Raw genomic sequence first — 24,501 nt, forward strand, 5'->3', positions numbered from 1 at the left:
AGCATCCGAGGAGCAGGAAAACCGATGTCTCGAGCAAAAGCCTTTCCTGTTGAAGGGCTTTTGCCCGAAATGTCGATTTTCCTGCTCCTCGGATGCTGCCTGGCCTGCTCTGCTTTTCCAGCACCACTCTAATCTCGACTCTGATCTCCAGCATCTGTAGTCCTCACGTTCGCCTGAGTGATTGGACTTGTCAAGTGACGGCCCACCATGCTCCCACAGGTACACCACAACATGCAAACTGGACCACCCAAAGCCCAACATCAGTCAGTGCTGGGAGAGACAGACGCTCCCAGAGGGCTGTACTGTCTCAATGGGCCGACACACCTTTTCTGCCCTGTACAATTCGAAAGCAGTGGCTGTTTACACCAAAGTCCAGTCAGGAAAGAACCTCCACTGCTACAGAAAGTGGACATGTTGCTCGCATGCAGAATCGCAGCATCGCTATGGCGCCGAAAGAGGCCTTTCAGCCCATCGGGCCCTGCACCAGCTCCATTCCCTAATTCTAATTCCTGCTCCACCCCCACCCCACCCCACAGTCCCATTTACATCTAGGTCAGCATCCAATGCCCCTCTTCAACACCGAAACTGAACCTGCCTCGACCACATTCCCACCGGATAAGTAACCGGGGAAGGGGAGCCTGATTCTGGTGATGTGCAAAAAGAGTGTTCCAGGGAGGGAATCGCAATGCTCTCACCTCGCAACCTGACTTCTCATGCTGTTCCATTCCCCTTCCTACCTTACACCCTACCCCACCAAAATTCCCCATGCCCCCACCACTCCCACCCTCGGAGCCCCCACCATATCCCTTTGCTAAAGCCCAGGGAAGTTGACAAGAAGTTTGTTTTGTGAAGTTTGTTTCACTCGGGGTAAATTAGGTAACATGGTGCCTCAACCCATCGTGCAGTACAGGGGAGGTCCTTCAGTCTACATCGAGACTGGAACACCAAATATATGTTTCGAGAGCTCAATGCAAGGATCAAGAGAATTCTGAGCAAATTAAAAGGGATCGCCATGCCACATCAAGTGGGCTGTTTGTCAGACGTTTTGAATAGACCTCTGTGCTGTTACTCAGGGCTACAAATGGGCGGGCTTGAGTTTCTTGAGGATTTCACTTCCACTGATTTGCTGGTCCACAACATCTCCCAGGTATCCACCTGCCCCTGCAACCTCCCAACCCCTTCAGTCCAAGGAGATTAACCCTCTGTCGTTGTGCCTTGGAGGAAGAAGGGCTAGAGGCTAAAGCTGAATAGATATTCACCGTAAAGTGGAGCTACGTTATCTTAAAGTGGCTCGGTGGTTAGCACTGCTGCCTCACAGCGCCAGGGACCTGCGTTCGATTCCAGCCTCGGGCGACTGACACATAGGAAGATGGTGCTGGTTGTTGGAGATCAGTCATCTCAGCTCCAGGACATCTCAGAAGGAGTTCCTCAGGGTAGTGTCCTGGGCCCAATATCTTTAGCTGCTTCATCAATGACCTTCCCTCCATCATAAGGTCAGAAGTGGGGGATGTTCACTGATGATTGCACAGTGTACAGCACCATTCGTGACTCCTCAGGTACTGAAGCAGTCCGTGTTCAAATACAACAAGATCTGGACAATATCCCGGATTGGGCTGACAAGTGGCAGGTAACATTTGTGCCACACAAATGCCAAACTATGACCACCTGCTACCTCATAGCGCCAGGGTCCCGGGTTCGATTCCAGCCTTGGGTGACTGACTGTGTGGAGTTTGCACATTCTCCCAGTGTCTGTGTGGGTTTCCTCCGGGTGCTCTGGTTTCCTCCCACAGTCCGAAGATGTGCAGGTTAGGTGAATTGGCCACGCTAAATTGCCCATAGGGAATGGGTCTGGGTGGGTTACACTTCAAAGGGTCAGTGTGGACTTGTTGGGCCAAATGGCCTGTTTCCACACTATCGGGAATCTATGACACTGTGGGTCTACCTACAGCACGTGGACTGCAGCAGTTCAAGATGGCAGCTCACCCCCACCTTCTCAAGGGGGCAACTGGGACGGGGCAATAAATGCTGGGCCCAGGCAGCGACGCCCATTTCCCATAAAGAAATAAAATAAGCCGCTGATCTCCAAGACTGAAATGATGCTGCAAGCAGTGTTGCTGATTTGTGATCAGGCTCGATTTAACTGAGTTGTTACCTGTTGGATAACTCAAAATGCAAAGTTTGGAATTGCAATAAAATCCTTTGCCAGAACAGAAATCCCCGTCAATCATTTTCCCAAGCAGACAAGCGTCACCTCAGTCGAACGTGCCACCGAACGCCCTGTGCTCCTTTACTAAGTGAAAGCAATGCACCCTAAACAAAGCCTTGGTTCAAACATGGACAAAAGAGCTGAACTCCAGAGGGGAGGGGAGAGGGACAGCCCTTGACATCAAGGCTGCATTCGGCCGAGTGTGGCATCAAGGAGCCCTGGCAAACCTGGAATCAATGGGCATCGGGGGACAAACTCTCCGCTGGTTGGAGTCATACCTGGCACATCGGAGGATGGTGGTGGTTGTGCTTGTGACTCCCTCAGTGTAACAATTGTGCTGCAGAGACTCCCAGCCAAAATAGTCATGGATGAGTTGACTCTTTTGAAAGGGGCCGGATGCACAGCTGCTGGGATATGTTATTTCCGGCCTGGACTGAGTTGATCAAACTCTGTAGGACGTCAGGATTCCTAGTTGACATGACCAGTTTTTTCTGTTGTAATGTAATACATCTGTTAGCTCTCATAACATACCAATGAGACGTGGGTCGAGTGAATAATCGACCGTTTCAATTCAACGTTTTGGAAATAATTCAACGTTTTTTAAAATTCTGACATCGGAATGACGTGCTATGTACATTACATTCACAGGCACTTTCTGCACTTAAGCTGGGCAGTGCAGTGCTACTGTAGCATGACATGTCAGTGTGTCTAAGTGGACAGAGCTCAAGAAGATGGAGACTGAGAGCTTCCTATCACTTGGTCACCTGCCTTGATACAGCAATAAGCACGGTGCCTTTTAGTGTCTGTTGGTATCTGCAGTGAGACAGATCGCCACACCAGGATGGTCCAAATGGATCAGTCTTCCAGAAAGTTGGTCACTCTTCAGGATCAGGGAATGGTTTCTGTCGAATGCTACCTTGGGAGGTCGAAAGGCTGGGTAGAGTCCACCATAAGATGCAATGCATGTGGAATAGCACGTCGAACAGTACAGCACAGTACAGGCCCTTCGGCCCACGATGTTGTGCCGAGCATTTATCGTAATCTGAGATCAATCTAACCTGCACACCCCTCAATTTACTGCCGTCCATGTACTTGTCCAGCAGTCGCTTAAATGTCCCTAATGTCTCTGACTCTACTCCCACCGCTGGCAGTGCATTCTACCCACTCACCACTCTCTGTGTAAAGGACCTACCTCTGACATCTCCCCTATAAGTTCCTCCAGTCACTTTAAAATTATGACCCCTCCTGACAGCCATTTCTACCCTGGGGAAGAGTCTCTGGCTATCTACTCTATCTGTGCCTCTCATTACCATGTACACCTCGATCAAGTCATCTCTCTTCCTTCCTCCTCTTCAGTGTGAAAAGACCCAGCTCACTCAACCTCTCTTCATAAGACATACCCTCCAATCCAGGCAATATCCTGGTAAATGTCCTCTGCACCTTCTCTAAAGCATCGACATCCTTCCTATAATGAGGTGACCAGAACGAAACACAATATTCCAAGTGTGGTCTCACCAGAGTTTTATAGAGCTGCAGCAAAACCTCACGGCTCATAAACTCAATCCCCCTGTTAGTGAAAACCAAAACACCATATGCCTTCTTAACAACCCTGTCATCCTGGGTGGCAACTCTGAGGGATCTATGGATGTGGACCCCAAGATCCCTCTGTACCCCCACCCTGCCAAGAACCCTGTCTTTAACCCTGTATTCTGTATTCAAATTCGACCTTCCAAAATGATTCACTTTGCATTTATCGCATGAATCACTTCGGATTGCACAAAAGGATCCCACTGGCAATTCAATAGTGATCGTGAACAGGTAAGATTGTGCAAAATAAAACAAAAACAACTGAGACTTGCATTTAGAAAGTGCTTTTCACAACCACAGACATCTCAAAGTGTGGTCAGTTAGCACATAGCAGGCTCCCACCGGCGCCAATGTGATAAAGGCTCTTGTGATGTTCGTTGAGGGAGAAATATTGATGAGGTTGCCTCAGGGACAGAGCTCCAGCACTCATCAATGGCTCCATGGCCATGGTTTCCATTGCTCCTGCCTGGCACAGCAGCCGGGGCCTCAATTTATTGCCTTGTCCAGAAGTGGGTGTCTCCAGTGGTGTATCACTCCATTGGTACTACACTGGATGCCAGTCTATATCCTTCTGTCAGTGTCTTAGTGTGGGAGTTGAAGCCAAGACGAGAGTGATACCCACTGAGCTACATTGGTCACGCCAATCTCCGATAATCCCGAACAGTGCAGAGATCGGTCGCCCGCCACCATTTTGAAAGCGCCAATTGACTGGCTGTTGTGCTTGTTAAACGGGATAAAAGGCAATGGGGATCAAGTGGGGCAAGTGGAGTTGAGACCAGGGTAGGATCAGCCACGATCATGTTAAATGGCAGCACGGGGCTCGGAGGGCTGAATTGTCTTACTCCCGCTCCGAATTCCTGTGTTCCTTAAAGAGCTGATTCTGCACTGGTTCTTTTTAAAGCTGCCATGTCCAATTCCCGGCCTTCAGACAACTTGAGAGTCATGCCAGACGTGGGTGGGCAGCACAAAGGCGCAAAGAAATGGAGCCATGGCTCTATATGGCATCAGCTGGTGAAGATGGCAGCGTTTGACCACATTTTCTTCATCGTTTCGAGTCTGACGCTGGAAGCACAGCCAGGTTGTGAGGACAGGGGGCTGTTAAATTCAAGGCTGTGAGCAAGTCCCTTTGCTGTGCTGTACCGCAGCCCTCCCCCGGCCGAACAGCTTCCAATCCAGCCCCCTGTCTCACTGCTCAGATAGCAGGTTACATGCCTCTCCCTTTGGGTCAGCTATACCTGTTGGACATGTACAGGTCTTTCTTGTTGAGAGTTTGGACAGTTACCACAGGTCAGAACCCTCCCCCCCCCTCCCCGGCATCACTCGGGGCATTAGTACTGTCACCCCTCACTGGGGCAGCACACTGAAAATCAAGCTCCACTATTCAGGGAATCATCACAAAACCTCCAAGGGTTTTAAAAGTACACGGAATTCCCTAATTTTCTTGTCTTTTTGATGCAGGCTGACAGAAAGCGTTGGCCAGCTTCCTGTACATAATATGATTTACTATTTATTACAAGTTTTCCACTTATTACAGCCCCTTTATAGACTCCAACTTTGCATGCACACATATGCACACACGCACATAAACAAACACAGTCTCACACACTCACATATACACACACATGCACACACAATCTCACAGTCTCAGACACACTCATACACATGCAGACACATTAACAGTCTCTCACACATGTACATATCTCACACATGCTCATACACACACATTCTCACACACTCTCTCACACACACGGTCTCATACATACATATGTCCACGCGCGCACAGCCTCACACACAGAGACACACAGTCTCTCTCACACACACACACACACGTACACATACATTCACACACAGTCTCACACACCGAGTCTCTCTCTCTCACACACATACACAGATGCACACAGTCTCTCTCACTCTCACACACACATGCGTGCGCGTACACACACACACAAATGCACACACAGTCTCTGTCACATAAGGGGAAAAACATAGATGTTATGGGGGATGGGACAAACTGGGAATGCAGTTCAGTGGTTCTTGTTCACAGGGGTTGCTGAGACCATTCTTATGATTCTTGGGCTGAGCAGAATGCTGCTTGGTCTTCCTTCTCCAGATACTGCCACTGATTTGCAAGAGGCACAGGGTGGCTGGCTCATCCTTATTATAAACGTGATCTGTTTTATTAAAAATCACAGCTTACAGCAACTGCTGTCGGGAAAAAAACAAACAGTTTTCTTCGGGCTTAAAGTGGCTTTTACTGCAGAGAACAGTGAGACCTGCTCAACTAGTAGGGATGTGAAGGCTCCCCTTTGTCTGTAGTCCTAAGCTGTTCCCCAACCTGTGAACCAATCACGCAGTTGTTGTCAGGCAGAAAGTCCTTGTCATCGATAGCTGGTCATGAGTCCACAGACTAATCAGCTCCTTGTTGCTGGCTGATTCTCCATTTGTACACCCCCTTGGCTCCAGCACATCTGCAAATTACACTTCCATTGGAACATGCCGTTTAAACCGTGTTTACAAGTGTCCAGTTTCGCAAGCACCACAGTGATCCTTCGTTTGGAAAGAAATTCTGTCCTCATTTCAGTCCGCAATTAAAAAGAAAGCAGTCTGTCGGGATTCTGTGTTCCTTCTGGTTGTAGCTGCATAATTCCGGATTATTCAGGCCTTCAGACCCAGCTCTAATTCACAATCTTTCAACTCTTTACAGCTGCCATTTGCATTGATCCCGGTATTGACGTTTACCAGCATGGGCTCAGTTATGCACGACTTCGCTAATGGGCTGTAAGTAATTCAAATCCAACTCCCCCCAACTCTTTCCAGCCTCATTTTTCCCCTGGAGTGTTGGAGGCTGAGGGATGACCTTATAAAATCCCGAGGGACCTGGATAGGGTCAGTAGCCAATATTGTAAAAACAATGACTGCAGATGCTGAAAACCAAATACTGGATTAGTGGTGCTGGAAGAGCACAGCAGTTCAGGCAGCATCCAACGAGCAGCGAAATCGACGTTTCGGGCAAAAGCCCTTCATCAGGAATAAAGGGCTTTTGCCCGAAACGTCGATTTCGCTGCTCGTTGGATGCTGCCTGAACTGCTGTGCTCTTCCAGCACCACTAATCCAGTAGCCAATATTGTCTGCTGTGGTGGTGGGCCGGTGGGATTCAAGCCTGGGTCCCCAGAACATTAGCTGGGTCTCTGGATTAACACCACAGCAATAATACCACAAGGCCATTACTCCTCCTGGGCTGTCGACCAGACATACGTAACGGGGCAGGGTGAGAACATAGACATAACAGTTCAAACTCTTAAGGGGGACCTCCATTTTCCACTGGCTCTATTTCGGAAAGGTTTTCGAGCTGAAGCAACTTGGAAAGTTGCCGGTGATCAAACACAAGTGATGGAGAAAGATTTAAGAGACCTGAGGGGCAGCTTTTTCACACAGAGGGTGCTACGTGTGTGGAATGAGCTGCCAGAGGAAGGGGTGGGGGCTGGTACAATTACAACATTTAAAAGGCATCTGGATGGGTATATGAATAGGAAGGGTTTAGAGGGATATGGGCCAAAAAGGGGAGGTGATGGCCTAGTGGCATTATCACTGGACTGTTAACCTGGAGACCCAGGTAATGTTCTGGGGACCAGGGTTCAAATCATGTCATGACAGATGGTGGAATTTGAATTCAATAAAAACCTGCAGTGAAGAGTCCAATGGTGACCATTAATCCATTGTCGACTGTTGGAGAAGACCTGTCTGGGTTCACTAATGTCATTCAGGGAAGGAAATCTGCCATCCTTGCTGGTCTGGCCTAGCCAGCGACATTCTCATCCAATAAGTGAATTAACAAAAAAGGCACTGGATTAATTTCGGACATCTGGTCGGCATGGGCGGGTTGAACCGAAGGGTGTGTATGACTCTAAAGGCTTTACTGGGGACACACTGAAAGATCGCCACTTGACTCCACAGCGAAGTGTAAGAGGTGGTTGTGGAAGAGGGAGAGAAGAGATTGGTGGTGGACAGAGCAAGTAACGAAGGGGAGAAGTTGCAGATTAGCAGGATCAAAACTGAGCTCAGTCCCGACATTCTCCAGTGCCAAAGAGGAACAGCGAGCAGAATATATTCAGTGCCCATGAACAGTAGGCAGGGCTTAGAAGTAATAGGGAGATTGGCAAAAATGGGCTATTTCTATCTCCAATCTTAGACACTGCAATGTGCATGTGTGGGTGGGGTGGAATGACAGTTTATTTACCTCATGGTAAGGGGAGAGGTTGAGAACGTGAGTGTTTCCATGGTAACCTGATGAGTGCAGGAATCGAACCCATGCTGTTGGTATCTCTTTATATTACAAACCAGCCAACCCAGTATGTGTCATTCAGGAGTTTGAGTGTTTTCCACTTCAGAGATTTTCAAATCTTCAGTACTCCAGCACGTCTCCGTTGACATACTTGCAAACAATGGGGGTCTGGAAGGGTTAGAGGCCCTCACCCCGACCATCTTCTGATCGGCCATTTTAGAGACCAGAATCAAAAATGGCTGCCATTTTGAGTCTTTCAGTCTGCTGCTGAAGTTGCTGACCCTTCAGAAACACTTTGTTTTCTGAGCGGGGAAACTCCTTCATTTCTGCAGTGCATTTGTACGCGCAAAAGAACAAAAAAGGAAGGTGTAGCATTGCACAAACTGCGCAGAACTCTCGAGGCTGAGTGTGGAATGTAGGAGATTACACTGAGAGGGAATCTACCCTCGACACTGCTCAACACTCTTGCGTCATCAACTTGTTTGCATGGCACATTTTGCATCAATGCCAAGGATTTTCGTTGCACCCTTGAAAGCGCACCCACCTACAGGCCACTCTGCTTGCGCTGCCACGGGGGAGCAGGTGAAATGGTGGCACCACCTGGCCATGCCAACCGAGAGGCTTGCCAGGCCGTCGGTTTGTTTCTCAAATGCACGCCAGGTGGACAGCCGGATGCCAGTCCAGATTCAGTGCTTGACAGTCACGCAGTATCCTACCGGGCAATGTCGCGCCCTCTCCCCCCACCCCAACACACAAAGATGTCACCTGATGAGATGCTATGTCCAAACCCTTAATTGAAGGCCTAGGGTGAAATGATGCGTGAGGCTATCGGAAAAAGGCAGGAGATTGGCGCTAGGGGATAGAATCAACATGGATATGACGGCGTGAATATCCTCCCACTGCACTGTGATCGTTCAAAGCGCTTTCATGGCTAACACTCTCTCAACTGTTTTCTTGTTCCCACAGAGTGTGGAAGATCATCGGGGGATTTATCATTCTGATCATCTGCTGCATTAACGTATATTTTGTGATCGATTATGTGAGGAGTCTGCATGCGATGGCATTCTACATTGTGGCTGCAGTCATAGCAGTTGCCTACCTGTCTTTTATAAGTTACTTGGTAAGTTCTTCATTATTTCTTCTTTGAAGTGTCACCAGTTCACACATCAGCAGCATATTGTTGGCAATTAGAATGGATTGCCCGTTTCCAAAATCGTGACAATTGATCATTTTAATGGAAGGAATGTTTTGAATGAGATTTTATTGTCAAGTGTACTCAAGGGATACAGGAGGACAGTGAAAAGTTCACAATGTGGCCATTCCAGGCGCCATCTTAGATACAAAGGAACCTAGGCACAAGATCTTCAGTGTAAAGAAAAATAAAGAAGTAAAGTTAAGCGTTCAACATTGCAGTCTTTCTTAAATGTGTTTGGGAATGGGTTTCAAAGAGGCAGGACAGCTGTACATCAGATTAAACAATGGAAGGTGGGTCCTGAGGAACGGAGCAACTGCCTTTGACTTTGAGACTCCGACCAGAGCCTCACTTGGTTAATCTCCAGGGTTCAGAGCCACATTAATCCAAAGTGATCCTGAAGAAGGGGAACTGATCCCAGCCGGGGCTGCAGAAGGAGAGGGATCAATCGGCTGTGTCTCCTTTTCTCCCTCCACATTCCCACAATGCCATCTCAGAGTGCTCTCCCCTCAGTTCCTTCCTTATCCACCTCCACGTAACCAGAGAATCACCCACAATGGCTTCTCTTCCTGCTCCCATTCCCTCAGATAATCCCCCGAGGATCGATCCTTGTTCCCCTCCTATTTCTCATCTCCGTGCTGCCCCTCAGTAACGCCATCTGAAGACACACTGACACTGACCCACCCCCAGCTCTACCGCACCATCGCCTCCCTCTCTCTCTCTTCGCCTCGCTTCCCCTCCCCCTCTCTCTTTCTTTCTCATCTCCTCCTTCTCCCTCTCTATTATGCTCCCTTTCTCTCCCTCTTTTTCTCTCCCTGTCCCTTTTCTCCTCCTTTCTCTCTCTCCCCCTCTCCTTCCATCTCTAGCTCTCTCTCTCCCCCCTCACTCTCTCTCCCTCACTGTGTCTCTACCCCCCTTCCCCCACCTCCCCTTTTCCATCTCAAGTCCTCTCTATCGCACCCCCATTTTGTCTCCCTCTCTCTCTCCCTCTTTCCCCGTCTCTCCCTCTCTTTATCACCCACACTCTCTCTCTCTCTCCCCTCTCTCCCCGTCTCTATCTCAAGTCCTCTCTATCCCTCCCCTCTCTCTCTCCCCTTTGGCCCCCCCTCTCTCTCGCCTCACTCTCTCTCCCTCACCATCCCTCTCCCCCTTCCCCCCCCCCCATCTCTATCTGGAGTCCTCTCTATCTCCCCCACTTTCTGTCTCCCTCTCTCTCTCATTCTCTCTTTCCCCATCTCTCCCTCTCTTTATCACCCACACTCTCTCTTTCACCCTCTCTCATCCTCTCTCTCTCTGTCTCTCACCCCCCTCACGTTCTCTCTCCCTCATCCTCTCTCCTTCACCCTCTCTCTCTCTCTCTCCTCCCCTCTAGTCCTCTCTCTCTATCACTCCCTCTTTCTCTTTCTCTCTCCCTCTAATTCCTCCCTCTCTGTCCCTCTCCCTCCCTTCCTCTTTCTCTCCCTCTCTCTCCCTGTCTCCCTCCTCTTTCTCTCCCCCCACTTTCTATCTCCCTCCCTCTCGCTCTCTCTTCTCCCAATTAATTAACCCACCCTCTCTCCCCTTTACCTCTCTTTCCCGTCTCTCCCTCTCTTTATCACTCACTCTCTCTTTCACCCTCTCTGCCCCCTCACTCTCTCTCTCTCTCTCCCTCCCACTCCCTCTCCTCCCCCACCCCGCCCCCCACCTCTCTCTCTCTCTCTCCTTCTCCCTCCACTGGTGCTGAATTCCCAGACTGCCGATCCAACATCCCATCCTGGCTGAGCAGGAATTCAGGGATTGATATCGGGCGGACTGACGCCAGTGTTTACATTCCCTGCTCCAAACTTGTGCAGGAATCACTAAACGCTAGCATCCAAGTCCAGCGGGGAATAGGGAAGGCAAATGGAAGGTTCGGGTTTTGTGCTGTTAAAGATCACAAGTTGGCCTCTAACCTGGTGGTGTTGTGATTTTTAACTTTGTCCCCCCCAGTCCAACACCGGCACCTCCACCCCAGGTTTTACACCAGCAGTTTGTTTTATTTGTCACATTAAAGAGGCAGGTCTCACTCTCTCCTGAGATACACAGGAGCCTGGGAGTGCTTCACTTTGTTGAAAAGTGCGCTTTTCCAGCGCCACTTTTTTCGACTCTGATCTCCAGCATCTGCAGTCCTCCCTTTCTCTCAACGCTTTACTTTGTTCACCAGCTCAGCTGTCTGGATGGCTGCTTTGCTATTGTCAATGGACCAGACCGAACTCCCTCGAAATATATTCATAAGATTGTCTTGTCCCTAACCTTTTCTCATTTTAAAGGTAAGTTGCAATTCGATTGGTCAAGCTCCTCGTTAAGCAAAACACACTTTATTCTCACACCACAGTTAAAATATAGACAAAATAAAAGAATTGGTTTAACAGCAACTGTCAACGCTTAACAAAATAATCGATATATTAACTACTAAATAACTGTTCCAGTACAGTAACATCCCTGAAACACACCTTTGGCAAAGGCAAAGGTCATAAAATCGATGGCCTCACAAGCAATTCTCCAAGCAGGGAAAACTCCAGCCTTTATCTGTAACAGGGGGAAAGAGAGAGAGAGAGAGAGAGAGACAGCTTGCACAGCCATCTTCAAATGCCCAACAACTGAACACTAAACTAAAACTCAGTTCTGTTGGAGCCTGACTCCACCCAGTCAGGCTGCTTCTATTGTTCCAACTTTAAAAAGAAACCCAAGGCCTCACAAGCTGTTTACTTTATTGGATCCAAATAGAGAGCTCTGGACCTCTGTCTAAAAAGCTCTCTTCAAAAAAAAGGACTAATTATGCCTCTTAAAGCCATCACACTATGCAGAGTGATGCTAGCAGTGTAGATTCAATTAGGATCAAGGGTATAGGGGATAAAGCAGGAGCAGGATGAGCAGCTATGATCCGGTTAAATGGACAGACCAATTCTTGCTTGTGATTCTGTGGCACCACTCGTGTCTGTCTCTGATGAGAGAAAAATCTCATGGTCCTCTGAGAGCATGATTTGATTTGATTTGTTATTGTCACGTGTACAAAGATATTATTTTGTGTGGTATCCAGACAAATCATCCCTTACATAAGTACATCAGGGTAATAGAACAGAATGCAGAATATAGTGTTACAGCTACAGAGAAGGTGCAGAGAAAGATCAGTTCTAGTATACGAGAGGTCCGTTCATAAGTCTGATAACAGCAGGGAAGAAGCTGTTCCTGAATCTGTTGGTAGGTGCTTTCAAATCTTTTGTCTCTTCTGCCTGATGGAAGAGGGTGGAAGCGAGTGTAATCGGGGTGAGAGGGGTCTTTGATGATGTTGCTGCCTTCCCGAGGCAGTGGGAAGTGTAGACGGAGTCAATGGATGGAAGGTTGGGTCGTGTGAGGGACTGGGCTGTGTTCACAACTCCCTGTAGTTTGTTACAGTCCTGGGCAGAGCAGTTACCGTACCAAACTGTGATGCGTCCAGATAGAATACATGGTGCATCTGTAACAATTGGTCAGAGTCATTGTGGACGTGCCAAATTTCCTTCGCCTCCTGAAGACGTAGAGGTGCTGGTGAGCTTTCTTCACCATCATGTCAATGTAGAAAGACCAGAAGAGACCGTTGGTGATAGTTACCCCCAGGAACTCAGCACCATGGTGCGCTTTATTTTCCCCTTTTACAGTCTGCGACTAACCCCCGCGTGCCTCTTGTTTTTGACTGTGTTTCTAGGTGTGGTTTTGTTTGGTTGCAATGGGTGTCCAGACCTTAGCCTGTGGACGTACGGTGAGCGTGAGCAGGGTGATGATCTTGGAAGATCAGAAGCAGACATTCCGTCGGACAGGATCACAGCGCTCGGCAGACACCAGTACCTTCCAGTGAAGACTGTATCTGTGGGAGTCGCGGGAAGTGTTTATTTTGCTGACAGAACATTTCTCAAATGGGAACAAGTCCACGGATTTACTGTAAATAAATGATTGTCATGAATCATTATCAGGAGTTGTATTGATGCCCGATTCAGGAGACGATGATGATGCAATTGATTTTAATGACAAGTAAACATCTTAATTTCCACTTGACTTCCACCTGACCACTGCAAACTGAAGATATGGTCGCAGGATCAGGGGGTGAAACCAATGCCCGCTCTGTTACAATGCCAATAATGCCAGTGGGCAGTGCCGGTGACATTGAATTTCCGAGGTGTTTCTCTGGGCTCAGCTGTGTTAGTGGGGGCTAACTTGCCTCCAGCTTGGCCCACGTTGGATGATTGTTAAAATAATATTTATTGAATTGACACCCTTCACAGCAGAGTGTGAAGCAGAGGGCATTCTAGGAGATACAAGGTGCCTTGCCTGTGGTAGGGAGTCCCCTGTCAGGCTCAGAAACCCTGAACCACGTCAATGCCAGTGAGTTTAGCGGTGTCACTCAGAGTGGTTTCAGGTTCCAGCTCCCAGACCAAAGCCGCCACAGCCCGGCTGCAAGCCTTCTCTGTCTGATGTGAATGCTGAACCAGTTTTTACCAGAGAAAGAAAGGTTTCTCAAGGTGGGAGACGATGTGAGACGGGAGAAGGCAAGACAGAGAGAGAGAGAGAGAGAGACAGGAGGAATCAAGAGAGAGGTGGAGGAAAGCAAGAGAGACAGAGAGAAATAGGAGGAGGCAAAAGAGAGATAGGAAGAGGAAAGAGAGAGAAATATAGGAAGAGGTGTGAGAGAGAGAGAGAGAGAGATAGGAGTAGCCAAGAGAGACAAATAGGAGGAGGCAAAAGAGATAGGAAGAGGAAAGAGAGAGAGAAATAGGAGGAGCTGAGAGAGAGAGAGAGACAGGAGGAATCAAGAGAGAGGTGGAGGGAGCGAGAGAGAGAGAGAGAGAGAGAGGAGGAGGCAAAAGAGAGATAGGAAGAGGAAAGAGAGAGAAATAGGAGGAGGCAGGAGAGAGAAAGGAGGAGAAAAGAGAGAGGAGGCAGCAAGAAGGAAGCAGGACAAGGCAAGAGGGAGAGGTAGAACGAGGGTGACATGTCTCAGAGGTAGAGACATGATCACTGTGCCATGAGAGCCCTTGCTACTCCAGGGCATTGTGGCCGTGCCACTGATGCCCCTTTGGTGGTTCTGGAGGCCCTGTTGGTGCCCGCCTGTTTGTCTCACCCTGTTTGTGCAATCCCTTTGCTGGGTGATCTTTGGTGCACCAAGGGAAGTGTCTGCCTGCGGATTGTCATGTGGTATAATTCTGTCAACGTTTGCCGTTGTATTTTGAAATGATCCCGAATTATTGTAAGCTGTAGATTCTCAAAACTAAATAAATGAATTTGAACAGAAGTGCAGCTGTCTGTTTTTCTTCCTCAACCCTGCGTCTTTCCTCAATATGCTGGCATTACTGGCTGGCACAGTTCCACATGCCCCAGGGTCACTTCAACACTCTCCCTAAATTCCCACTTCCCTGTAACTTCTGACTCCCCAGAACCAGCCTCCCCAACACTGAAAGCCCAGCCCCTGTATCTGACAAACCACCACCTATTGTCATCACGGGTCACTGCAGCTTCAAACCTCCCTGTCTCTGGCAACTTCAATGCTCCTTTGAGCCATGTTCTGTTCACCGTTGCCTCAGGACCATTCCCCGTCTGTGTGAGGCAACAGGATATACAGTCATACAGCATGGAAACAGACCCTTTGGCCCAACCAGTCCATGCTGACCCTCATCCCAATCTAAACTAGTCCCACCTGCCTACTCCTAGCTAATATCCTTCCAAACTTTTCTTATTCATGAACATATCCAAATGTCTTTTAAATGTTGTAACTATACCCACGTCCACCACTTCCTCAGGATGTTCATTCCACACACAACCCACTGTCCTGTATAAAAGTTACCTCTCATGTCTTTTTAAAATCTTTCTCCTCTCACCTTAAAAATGTGACCCCCAGTCTCGAAATCCCCCACCCAAGGGAAACGACACCTGTCATTCACCTTATCTATTCCTCTCATGATTTTATAAACCTCTCTAAAGGTCACCCCTCACTTCCAGTCAAAAAAGTCCCAGCCTATCCATATAATTCAAACCTTCCATTCCTGGTAAATCTTTTCTGAATCCTCCCCAGTTTAATAATATCCTTCCTATGACAGGGTGACCAGAACTGGACACAGTACTCCAGAAGAGGCCTCACCAATGTCCTGGACACAGAATCCCTAGAGTATGGAAACAGGCCCTTCGGCCTAACAAGTCCACACCGACCCTCTGAAGAGTAACCCACCCAGACCCATTCCCCTACATTTAACCCCTAACTAATGCACCTAACCGACACATCGCTGAACACTTTGGGTAATTTAGCATGGCCATTTCACCCCAACCTGCACATCTTTGGACTGTGGGTGGAAACTGACACACAGATACAGGGAGAAGGGCAACTGCCTGTGTGAAGTTTGCACAAAAGCTGGAATCAAATCCAGGATCCCTGGCATTGTGAGGCAGCAGTGCTAACCACTGAGCCACTGTGTCCCATGGTATCCCAACTCCTATCCTCAAAGCTCTGAGCAAGCATGCTAAACACATTTTTTTAATAAATATTTTTATTAAAAACGTTTTCAAATCTTTTACAAAACAACTTTACATAAAAAAACCAAAATACAAGAAGATAGAGGTAGTAATATCATATCACAATACTATTAATGATAAACTACCTACTATTCTACCAGAACAAACGTATCTACTTAAACTAAACTACAATCAAATTAAATAAAAATTAAATTAAGCTGAATTCAAATTGACTTAAATTAAATTCTATCACATTATTTTATTTCACTCACCACACTTCCGCTAAAGCTCCCACCCCTGGGGGCACCAGTCATAGTACCCGTATGTTTTTCCCCCAGCCTCCCTCTCCCAGGGCCCCACACATGCCCAGATTCCCACGGCTATACTATGGCCCTGATTAATGTTGCTGATACGTCTGCATCAATATAATTTCGAAAGGGCCGCCCAGTCTTGTAAAACTGCTCCGTTTTGTGGTGCACCATCTTTGTGAGGTCGTCTTGGGGAGATGCTCCATCAGCCTCCGCCATCCCATAAGACCTGGAGGTTTTTCCAACGTCCAATTCACTAGATTGTTTTTCCTTGCACAGTGGGTAAGAATGTTACACAGTCTCTTCTCGTGTTCCCCCAGAGAGGGCAAATTTGGCAACCCCAGAAGAAAAAAATGCCGGATCCACTTTAACTTCAATCCCCAGGATGTCCTTCAGCTCCCTTACTGTAGCACTCCAGTATCTCTGGATCTTACAACATGACCAGTAAGTAATGTGTAAGAGTGCTTCAACTAATGTTACATTGGGGACGCCCTGGAGACTCTCCTCTCTTGAACATAGCGAGCCTCTCTGGTGCCATATGAGCCCTGTGTAAAATCTTCAGTTGCATGGCCTGCGCTTTGTTACATATTGAGATTTCCTTTACTTTTTCCCATATATCTTCCCATGTTTCCACTGAAATATCTTCTCCTAGTTCCCGACTCCAAGTCCCACAGAGTCTCTCCATATCTCCTAAGGTACACCCTTTCTGTAAGTGATACAGAGTGATACTAACTGAAAGAGCGCCCGTGCACCACAGCACTCTTTTCTCCACGTCTGACTTATAAAGCTGAGCCAGGAGCGTGGTTTTCCTCTGTATATAATCCCTTATCTGAAAGTATCGGAAAAGGTCCTTATTAGACAATCCATATCTCTGACTTAGTTGACTAAATGGCATCAAGACCTCCCCCTCGAATAAATCTCCCAAACAAGAGATTCTCTTATTCTCCCATAGCTTAAAGATGGAGCCCATTGCCCAGGTTTAAATCCTTGGGCCCCTGCCAACAGGGCAAACGGCAAGCTCTTAGACCAATTGCCCTCATCTTGCCTCACTATCCTCCAGGTTTTCACCATACTTTAAATGATTGGGATCTTATACTGCTCGGTCACTGATTTCATCTTATCTATGAATAATAGATTAACTAGGGGACATCTCAACTGCAAGGCTTCAACGTCAAGCCAAATCAACTCCAAATCCCGCCCACCCCCCCGTACTCAGTCACCCACATATACAACAGGGCACTTATTTGATATCTCTTCAAGTCTGGAAGGTCTACTCCCCACCGCACCCCCCCACCCCCCCAACCACCCCTCCTTTACCCTGCAAAAGCTGCAATTCATTAAATTTAATTTGGGGGTGCCTGTGACTCCAAATAAAGGACTCTAGCCAACCATTGAGCCTCCATAACACTCGTCTGGGTAGCAACAACGGGAGCATTCTCATGAGGTACAGCAGGCGAGGAAGAACATTCATTTTAATCAGGGCTATTCGGCCTAACCATGATAACGGTAATCCCTCCCACCGCTGCAAATCCTGCTTTATCCTCTCCAGTAATTGTACATAGTTAGCTTTGTACAGCTGGTGGAAGGCAGGGGCAATAAACATTCCCAAATACAAAAAACCTTTTGACAACCATCTAAATAGGAACTGCATTCCATCCTTCAGATCAGGCACCTCCACAAATCCCCCCACTGGCATGGCTTCTGATTTTGTGAAGTTGATCCTGTAGCCCAAAAAACTGCCAAATAAATTAATTGTTTGAATCAATCAAGGAACAGACACCTCTGGATTGGCCAAGAACAAAAGGATGTTATCAGCATATAGGGTGATCTTATGCTCCCCTATTCCCCACCCCGGCCCCTCATGATACCTTCAGCTAACAGCTCAGTTGCCAAGGTGAATACCAGTGGCTAGAGAGGACACCCCTGTCGACTACCTCTCCCAATATTAAAGTTATCTGACTTAGTGCCGTTTGTAATGACTGCTCCCTTAGGATCATTATACAATACCGCCACCCATCTAGCAAAGACTCCCCCCAGACCAAAACACTCAAGGACCCCAAACAGGTATGGTCATTCTACCCAGACAAACATCTTTTCTGTGTCTAGGGAGACCACCAAACCCGGGATCAATCTATGCTGGCATACCTGCACGATGTCCAGTCCCCTCCTAATATTGTTGGAGGAGCTATGGCCCTTGATAAAACCCATCGGATCTTTTTCAACAGAGGGCAACACCTTTTTCCAACCTCTGGGGCAGCACCTTTGACAGAATTTTAAATCCTACATTCAACAGTGAAATGGGTCTGTATGAAGCACATTCTTTGGGGTCTTTCCCCTTCTTTAAAATGAGGGCGATATTAGCCTCCCTAAGAGAGGGCAGAAGGCAATCTATTAGATTAGATTACTTACAGTGTGGAAACAGGCCCTTCGGCCCAACAAGTCCACACCGCCTCGCCGAAGCGCAACCCACCCATACCCCTACATCTACCCCGTTACCTAACACTATGGGCAATTTAGCATGGCCAATTCACCTGACCTGCACATCTTTGGACTGTGGGAGGAAACCGGAGCACCCGGAGGAAACCCACGCAGACACGGGGAGAATGTGCAAACTCCACACAGAGAGTCGCCTGAGGCAGGAATTGAACCCGGGTCTCTGGCGCTGTGAGGCAGCAGTGCTAACCACTGTGCCGCCATGCCGCCCACCTGCGTATATCCTGCGTATATGAATAGCTATACATCCCCAGAGGTGGCTCCACCAACACATTTATGAATTCCTTATAAAACTCACTTGGGAATCCATCTGGCCCCAGTGTTTTGCCACCCTGGAGATGCTTTCTTGCTTCCTGCACTTCATGTACCTGTTATAGGCACATTTAACAGGGAGAGCTGTTCCGTGTTTATAGTGGGGAGGTCCAGGTTTTCACTGCACTGTCTTCACCTCCCTCTGACTGGTATAGCTCTGCGAAGTATTCCCTTAGTCTAACATTGATCTACCAGCCTTCTCCCCAACAGACATAATGGATTGGGAATCATTTTTCTTTTTAGCCAGATAAGATTAGATTACCTACAGTGTGGAAACAGGCTCTTCTGACCCTCCGAAGAGTAACCCACCCAGACCCGTTTCCCTTTGACTAATGCACCCAACACTACGGGCAATTTAGCACGGCCAATTCACCTGACCTGCACATCTTTGGACTGTGGGGGGAAACCGGAGCACCCGGAGGAAACCCATGCAGACATGGGGAAAATGTGCAAACTCCACACAGTCAGTCGCCTGAGGCGGGAATTGAACCCGGATCTCTGGTGCTGTGAGGCAGCAGTGCTAACCACTGTGCCACCCACGATTATAATAATACTTTCTCAGCGATCTGCAGCTGGGTCCCCAACATCCATTGCTGCTCCTCCCTCTGCCTCCTTCGAGTCGTTGAATATGAAATAATCAGGCCTCTTAAACATGCCTTAGTGGCCTCCCACAGTATTGCCGGATTACTGGCTGTACCCGAGTTGATATCCCAGAAGGCCCTGGATTCTCTTGTGATGTACTCAACAAATTTCCTACCCCTTAACAGGAATGGGTCCATGCGCCAGCCTTGATTCTATCATCTAAATACAGTGATTCATGGTCCAAGATAGTTATATTCCCAATCTTACACACCAATGTTCTGTCCAAACAAAAACGGCATCAGGAACATGTCAATTCATGTGTAGCACTTGCGTAGGCTGGAATAGAAAGTAAACTCTCTTCCGTTAGCGTGGAGACGGCTCCACACATCCACTCATCCCAGCTCCTCACACATGTCCACCAACTGTCCAGGTTGCGCGGTTGTACCTGCCGGGCCCCCTTGGCACCCTGTCTACCTCAGGATCTATTAGGTGGTTAAAATCTCCCTCCTATGACCGTGTGGCACACCAAAAGATTTATTAATTTAGTGACTGCATCAATTAGAAATTTAAGATGTTGCACCGGGGGGGGGGGGGGGGGGGGAAGACAATACACATTCAGGACGTCATACTCTTCTTCATGTATTAGAGCTTTAAGAATGATGAACCGTCCATATTCATCTTTAATTTGCTCAGTTACCTGGAAAGGGAGGTTCCTTCTTACCAGTAAAGACACTCCTTTACTCTTGGAGCTAGAGGAGGTGAAGGATACCCTGTCATAAACCCCCCTGGCTGCAGTTTCAGATGTTCCTTATCAGTTAAATGCATCTCCTGCACCAGGGCAATGTCCACCCTTTCCTTCCTGGGGCTTGACCTTCTTTCTTTTTAATGGGGGAATGGCTCCCTTTTACGTTCCAGATGCACCATCTGAACAAATCACTAGCCATGGTCATCCAGGGCAGCCCACCGTTTCCCAAGAGGAGGAAGCTTATCTGAGGTGCAGCAAGCGAAAAAGACATTAATTCTATAAAGTCTAGAAACTACTCCTATAAAAACTACTACAACTAAAAAAATTAACCACTTCACTTAACGTAAGCAAGCACCAAAATAGACCCCAATTCACCAGCAATCCTCCCAATCCTTGCTACCATCCTGGCTCCTTCCAGCTGAGCCCGCGCCCTAGTCCCAGGCAATGCACAGATAAAAAGAACATGTTATTTGCATTTCTGAGAGTTAACAATGGACTCCCACCCTCCCCCCTCCTCCCCTCTTCTCCATACATCTTCACCATAGGTAGAGCTAACTCCAATTCAAAAAAAAAGGACAGCAGCCAAAATAAAAACCCCCAGACCATGGCCAACCGACCGAAATGATAAATAAGTCAGGCTTTAGACCAAGGCAGCACAAGAGTTGTAAAACCGATACCCACAAAAACGGGAAAGAGGGGCAGAGAAAACAAAGAAAAACTGTATCATTGTCCATGACAGTGCCCCATTCTCCATCCCCCCCATCCCCACTCCCAAGCAGAGCCTTTATTTCAAACAGTTCGCAAAGTCCTTTGCCTATTCTGCAGAATCAGAATTATATACCATCCCTCCGTGAGTGAAACACAACCTGGCCGGGTACCTCAAGGAATATTGAATGTTCAGATCCCTTAATTTTCTCTTCACTTCATCAAATGCCCTTCTCTTCTTAATTAGAGCTCCGGAGAAGTCCTGAAAAAACATTATTCTTGAGCCTTTGTATGTTAAAAGCCGATGAATCATTTCCCAGTCTTCGCACTGTTTCAATCATAGAGTCGTAGAGTCATAGAGATGTACAGCATGGAAACAGACCCTTCGGTCCAACCCGTCCGTGCTGACCCAGATATCCCAACCCAATCTAGTCCCACCTGCCAGCACCTGCCCCATATCCCTCCAACTTTAATCCAACTTGTCCATGCCAAATAGATATCCTAACCTAATCCAATCCCATTTGCCAGCACCCGGCCCATATCCCTCTAAACCCTTCCTATTCATATACCCAGCCAAATCCCTCTTAAATGTTGTCATTGTACCAGCCTCCACCACTTCCTCTGGCAGCTCATTCCATACATGTACCACCCTCTGTGTGAAAAAGTTGCCCCTTAGGTCTCTTTTATATCTTTCCCCCTCTCACCCTAAACCTATGCCCTCTAGTTCTGGACTCCCTGACCCCAGGGAAAAGACCTTGTCTATTTACCCTATCCATGCCCCTCATGATTTTATAAACCTCTATAAGGTCACCCCTCAGCCTCCGACGCTGCAGGGAAAACAGCCCCAGCCTGTTCAGCCTCTCCCTGTAGTTCAAACCCTCCAACCCTGGCAACATCCTTGTAAATCTTTTCTGATCCCTTTCCAGTTTCACAACATCTTTCCAATAGGAAATAGAGCAGAATTGCATGCAATATTCCAACAGTGGTCTAACCAATGTCCTGTACAGCTGCAACATGACCTCCCAACTCCTGTACTCAATACTCTGACCAATAAAGGAAAGCATACCAAACGCCTTCTTCACTATCCTATCTCCCTGCGACTCCACTTTCAAGGAGCTATGAACCTGCACTCCAAGGTCTCTTTGTTCAGCAACACTCCCTAGGACCTTACCATTAAGTGTCACTTGCTGTTTTTCTTTATAATGCAGGAGTCGCACGAGGACTGGGCAGGGGCAAGGATCCAGTCTGGACCTGCGCACTGTGATCCAGTGGGCCTGTTCCACACTCACCAGGCCCGACTCTAACTCCAGCCCCAGGAACTTTGGGAGCCACTTCTCCAGGAAACTCAACGATGTTCTCGCTTTCCTCGTGCTCTAGGTGACCCACGAGCTGTAAGAGCTTTCTTCTACTTTTGTTTTCCAGGCTGTCCACTTGTTCCTGAAGGACCAAAACCTGGTCCTTCCTCCCGAGACATTCCCTCCCCCCCCCGGTGTCTGATGCTGCGGTCCTCTGTTCCATTGCTCCCACTCTTTGGTCCATTGTTTGAATCTCCTGCTCCTGTTTCTTCAGCACGGCAGATACTGGCTCCATCGCTGCCACAATCTTTTCTCAGAGTTTGGCAAACACCGAGAGTAAATGCTGCTGCCCCATTAAAGCCAAAGGGGCTGCCCTTGGAGTTTGAGCAATAGCTGTGGGCACCCCCAATGCAGTAGGGGAGTGCCCTACCTGCTGCACTCCTTTCGGGCCCTTTCCTTTATTTGCCTTCATCCTGATCTTTGACCTGTCAAGCTACAATTTTAGCAGCTCCAGATGTTCAGTAACCTCCTATTATTGATTTTTCTCTTGGGGGTGGTTAATGATGGGGGGGGGGTGATGGAAAGGTCCACCTTGCCAGGGGGTATGGCACAGAGTCTAGCACAGCAGTCGACTCAGACCTCTGCCATTTTGGATCTCCCCTGAACACCTTCTGAACCAACCTGTTGACATGTGACGCACACTTCAAAGAATTATGTCACTGAACCCCAAGGTCTCACCTTTAACTAAGAGAAAGTGAGGACTGCAGATGCTGGAGATCAGAGCTGAAAAATGTGTTGCTGGAAAAGCACAGGTCAGGGCAGCTGAAGAAGGGCTTATGCCTGAAACGTCGGTTCTCCTGCTCCTACTTTTAACTGTCTAATAATTATATAATAGACGAGGATACAATGGAGACACTTAGAGCTCTATAAGACTTGACGAATTGGTTCAGCATGAAAGTAAATGAAACACGCCATTAACTAGAGAGACCACAACCCACTGCCCCTTTCCTACCCCTGGGTTCTGTAACCAAATGTTATTACCCGGGAGAGTTGGCAGCTAGCCAGACTCAGCCTCCTGATTTGTAGCGTCGCCCCTCCCCCCACTTGGCCTTTGTTGCAGTTGGAACATCATTCTGTTCATTCCTCCGAATTGCAGCTGGAACTTGGGGCCAGTTAGCATCTTTATCTTTGAACCAGTTATTTGGTAAACACTTCCTACGATGTCTTCTGTCTGGATTGCAGTTAACTTGTTCCAGTCCACGATAAAGTCTCATACCTACAGCCTTGTCCACCAGCACCTCCTACCCTCTGCATAGGAAGACAGTCGCTAGTGAGAGCCTATGGGGTCACACATCCCTTTTCTCTGGTCAGCTGACCTTGTCATTTCCGCTCACCAATGTCCTTCCCAACACTTTCCCTCTGCCCAGAAAAATAAACGCATTCCTCTCTGGGAGTTGTGACAGGAAATAAACTTGGAAGGTCGCAATATTATCGTTTAAAACAATGGGAGGTTCTTTTCAAAGATTTTGTCATCTTCATCTTTTTCAGTCTTCCCAGATCTCATTTTCAGTGCCAGTTGTTGTTCTGAAGCCAGCTGTGGATGTTGCCTGACCTGCTGAGCTTGGTTTTTTTCAATATTCCCACATGTAGAGAGGCCGAGTGGGCAAGAGGGGGCTGCTGTATCATATTTCACTTCACAATACTTTGCCATCATAATGCAACTTTTTTCTTTATTTGTGATCATTGGGGCACCAAACCTGGCTGTCCTGCTGTCGGCTAAGGAGTATAATTTGAGGATTTCTGCTCCTAATTATTGTCTGTATGCTGAGCAGAAAGTGTGTGTGTGTGGAAACAGGATTTGACTTGACTTCTCAAATCTTCTCAAAGGATTTCCAAGCATGTTGCCAGGGTTGGAGGGTTTGAGCTACAGGGAGAGGCTGAACAGGCTGGGTCTGTTTTCCCTGGAGCTTCGGAGGCTGAGGGGTGACCTTACAGAGGTTTATAAAATCATGAGGGGCATGGATAGGATAAATAGACAAGGTCTTTTCCCTGGGATGGGGGAGTCCAGAACTAGAGGGCATAGGTTTAGGGTGAAAGGGGAAAGATTTAAAAGGGACCTAAGGGGCAACTTTTTTCACACAGAGGGTGGTGTGTGTATGGAATGAGCTGCCAGAGGAAGTGGTGGAGGCTGGTACAGTTACAGCATTGAAAAGGCATCTGGATGTGTACATGATTCGGAAGGGTTTGGAGGGATAAGGGCCAAGTGCTGGCAAATGGGATTAGATTAGGTTGGGATATC

General features: G+C 47.9%; 1 protein-coding gene across 1 annotated transcript in view; it reads left to right on the plus strand.

Moving 5' to 3' along the window:
• The window catches only part of LOC140471184 (natural resistance-associated macrophage protein 2-like), a 199,706-nt gene extending 185,178 nt beyond the window's left edge, over positions 1-14,528 (plus strand). The window contains exons 15-17 of the mRNA XM_072567072.1: positions 6,498-6,571; positions 9,042-9,195; positions 12,971-14,528. Coding sequence (XP_072423173.1) covers positions 6,498-6,571; positions 9,042-9,195; positions 12,971-13,120 — 378 coding nt within the window. The 3' untranslated portion in view covers positions 13,121-14,528. The remainder of the gene's footprint in view (positions 1-6,497; positions 6,572-9,041; positions 9,196-12,970) is intronic.
• Positions 14,529-24,501: the final 9,973 nt, after the last annotated feature.

The sequence above is a fragment of the Chiloscyllium punctatum genome, chromosome X (assembly GCF_047496795.1).
Source record: "Chiloscyllium punctatum isolate Juve2018m chromosome X, sChiPun1.3, whole genome shotgun sequence".
Classification (NCBI taxonomy): Eukaryota; Metazoa; Chordata; class Chondrichthyes; order Orectolobiformes; family Hemiscylliidae; genus Chiloscyllium; species Chiloscyllium punctatum.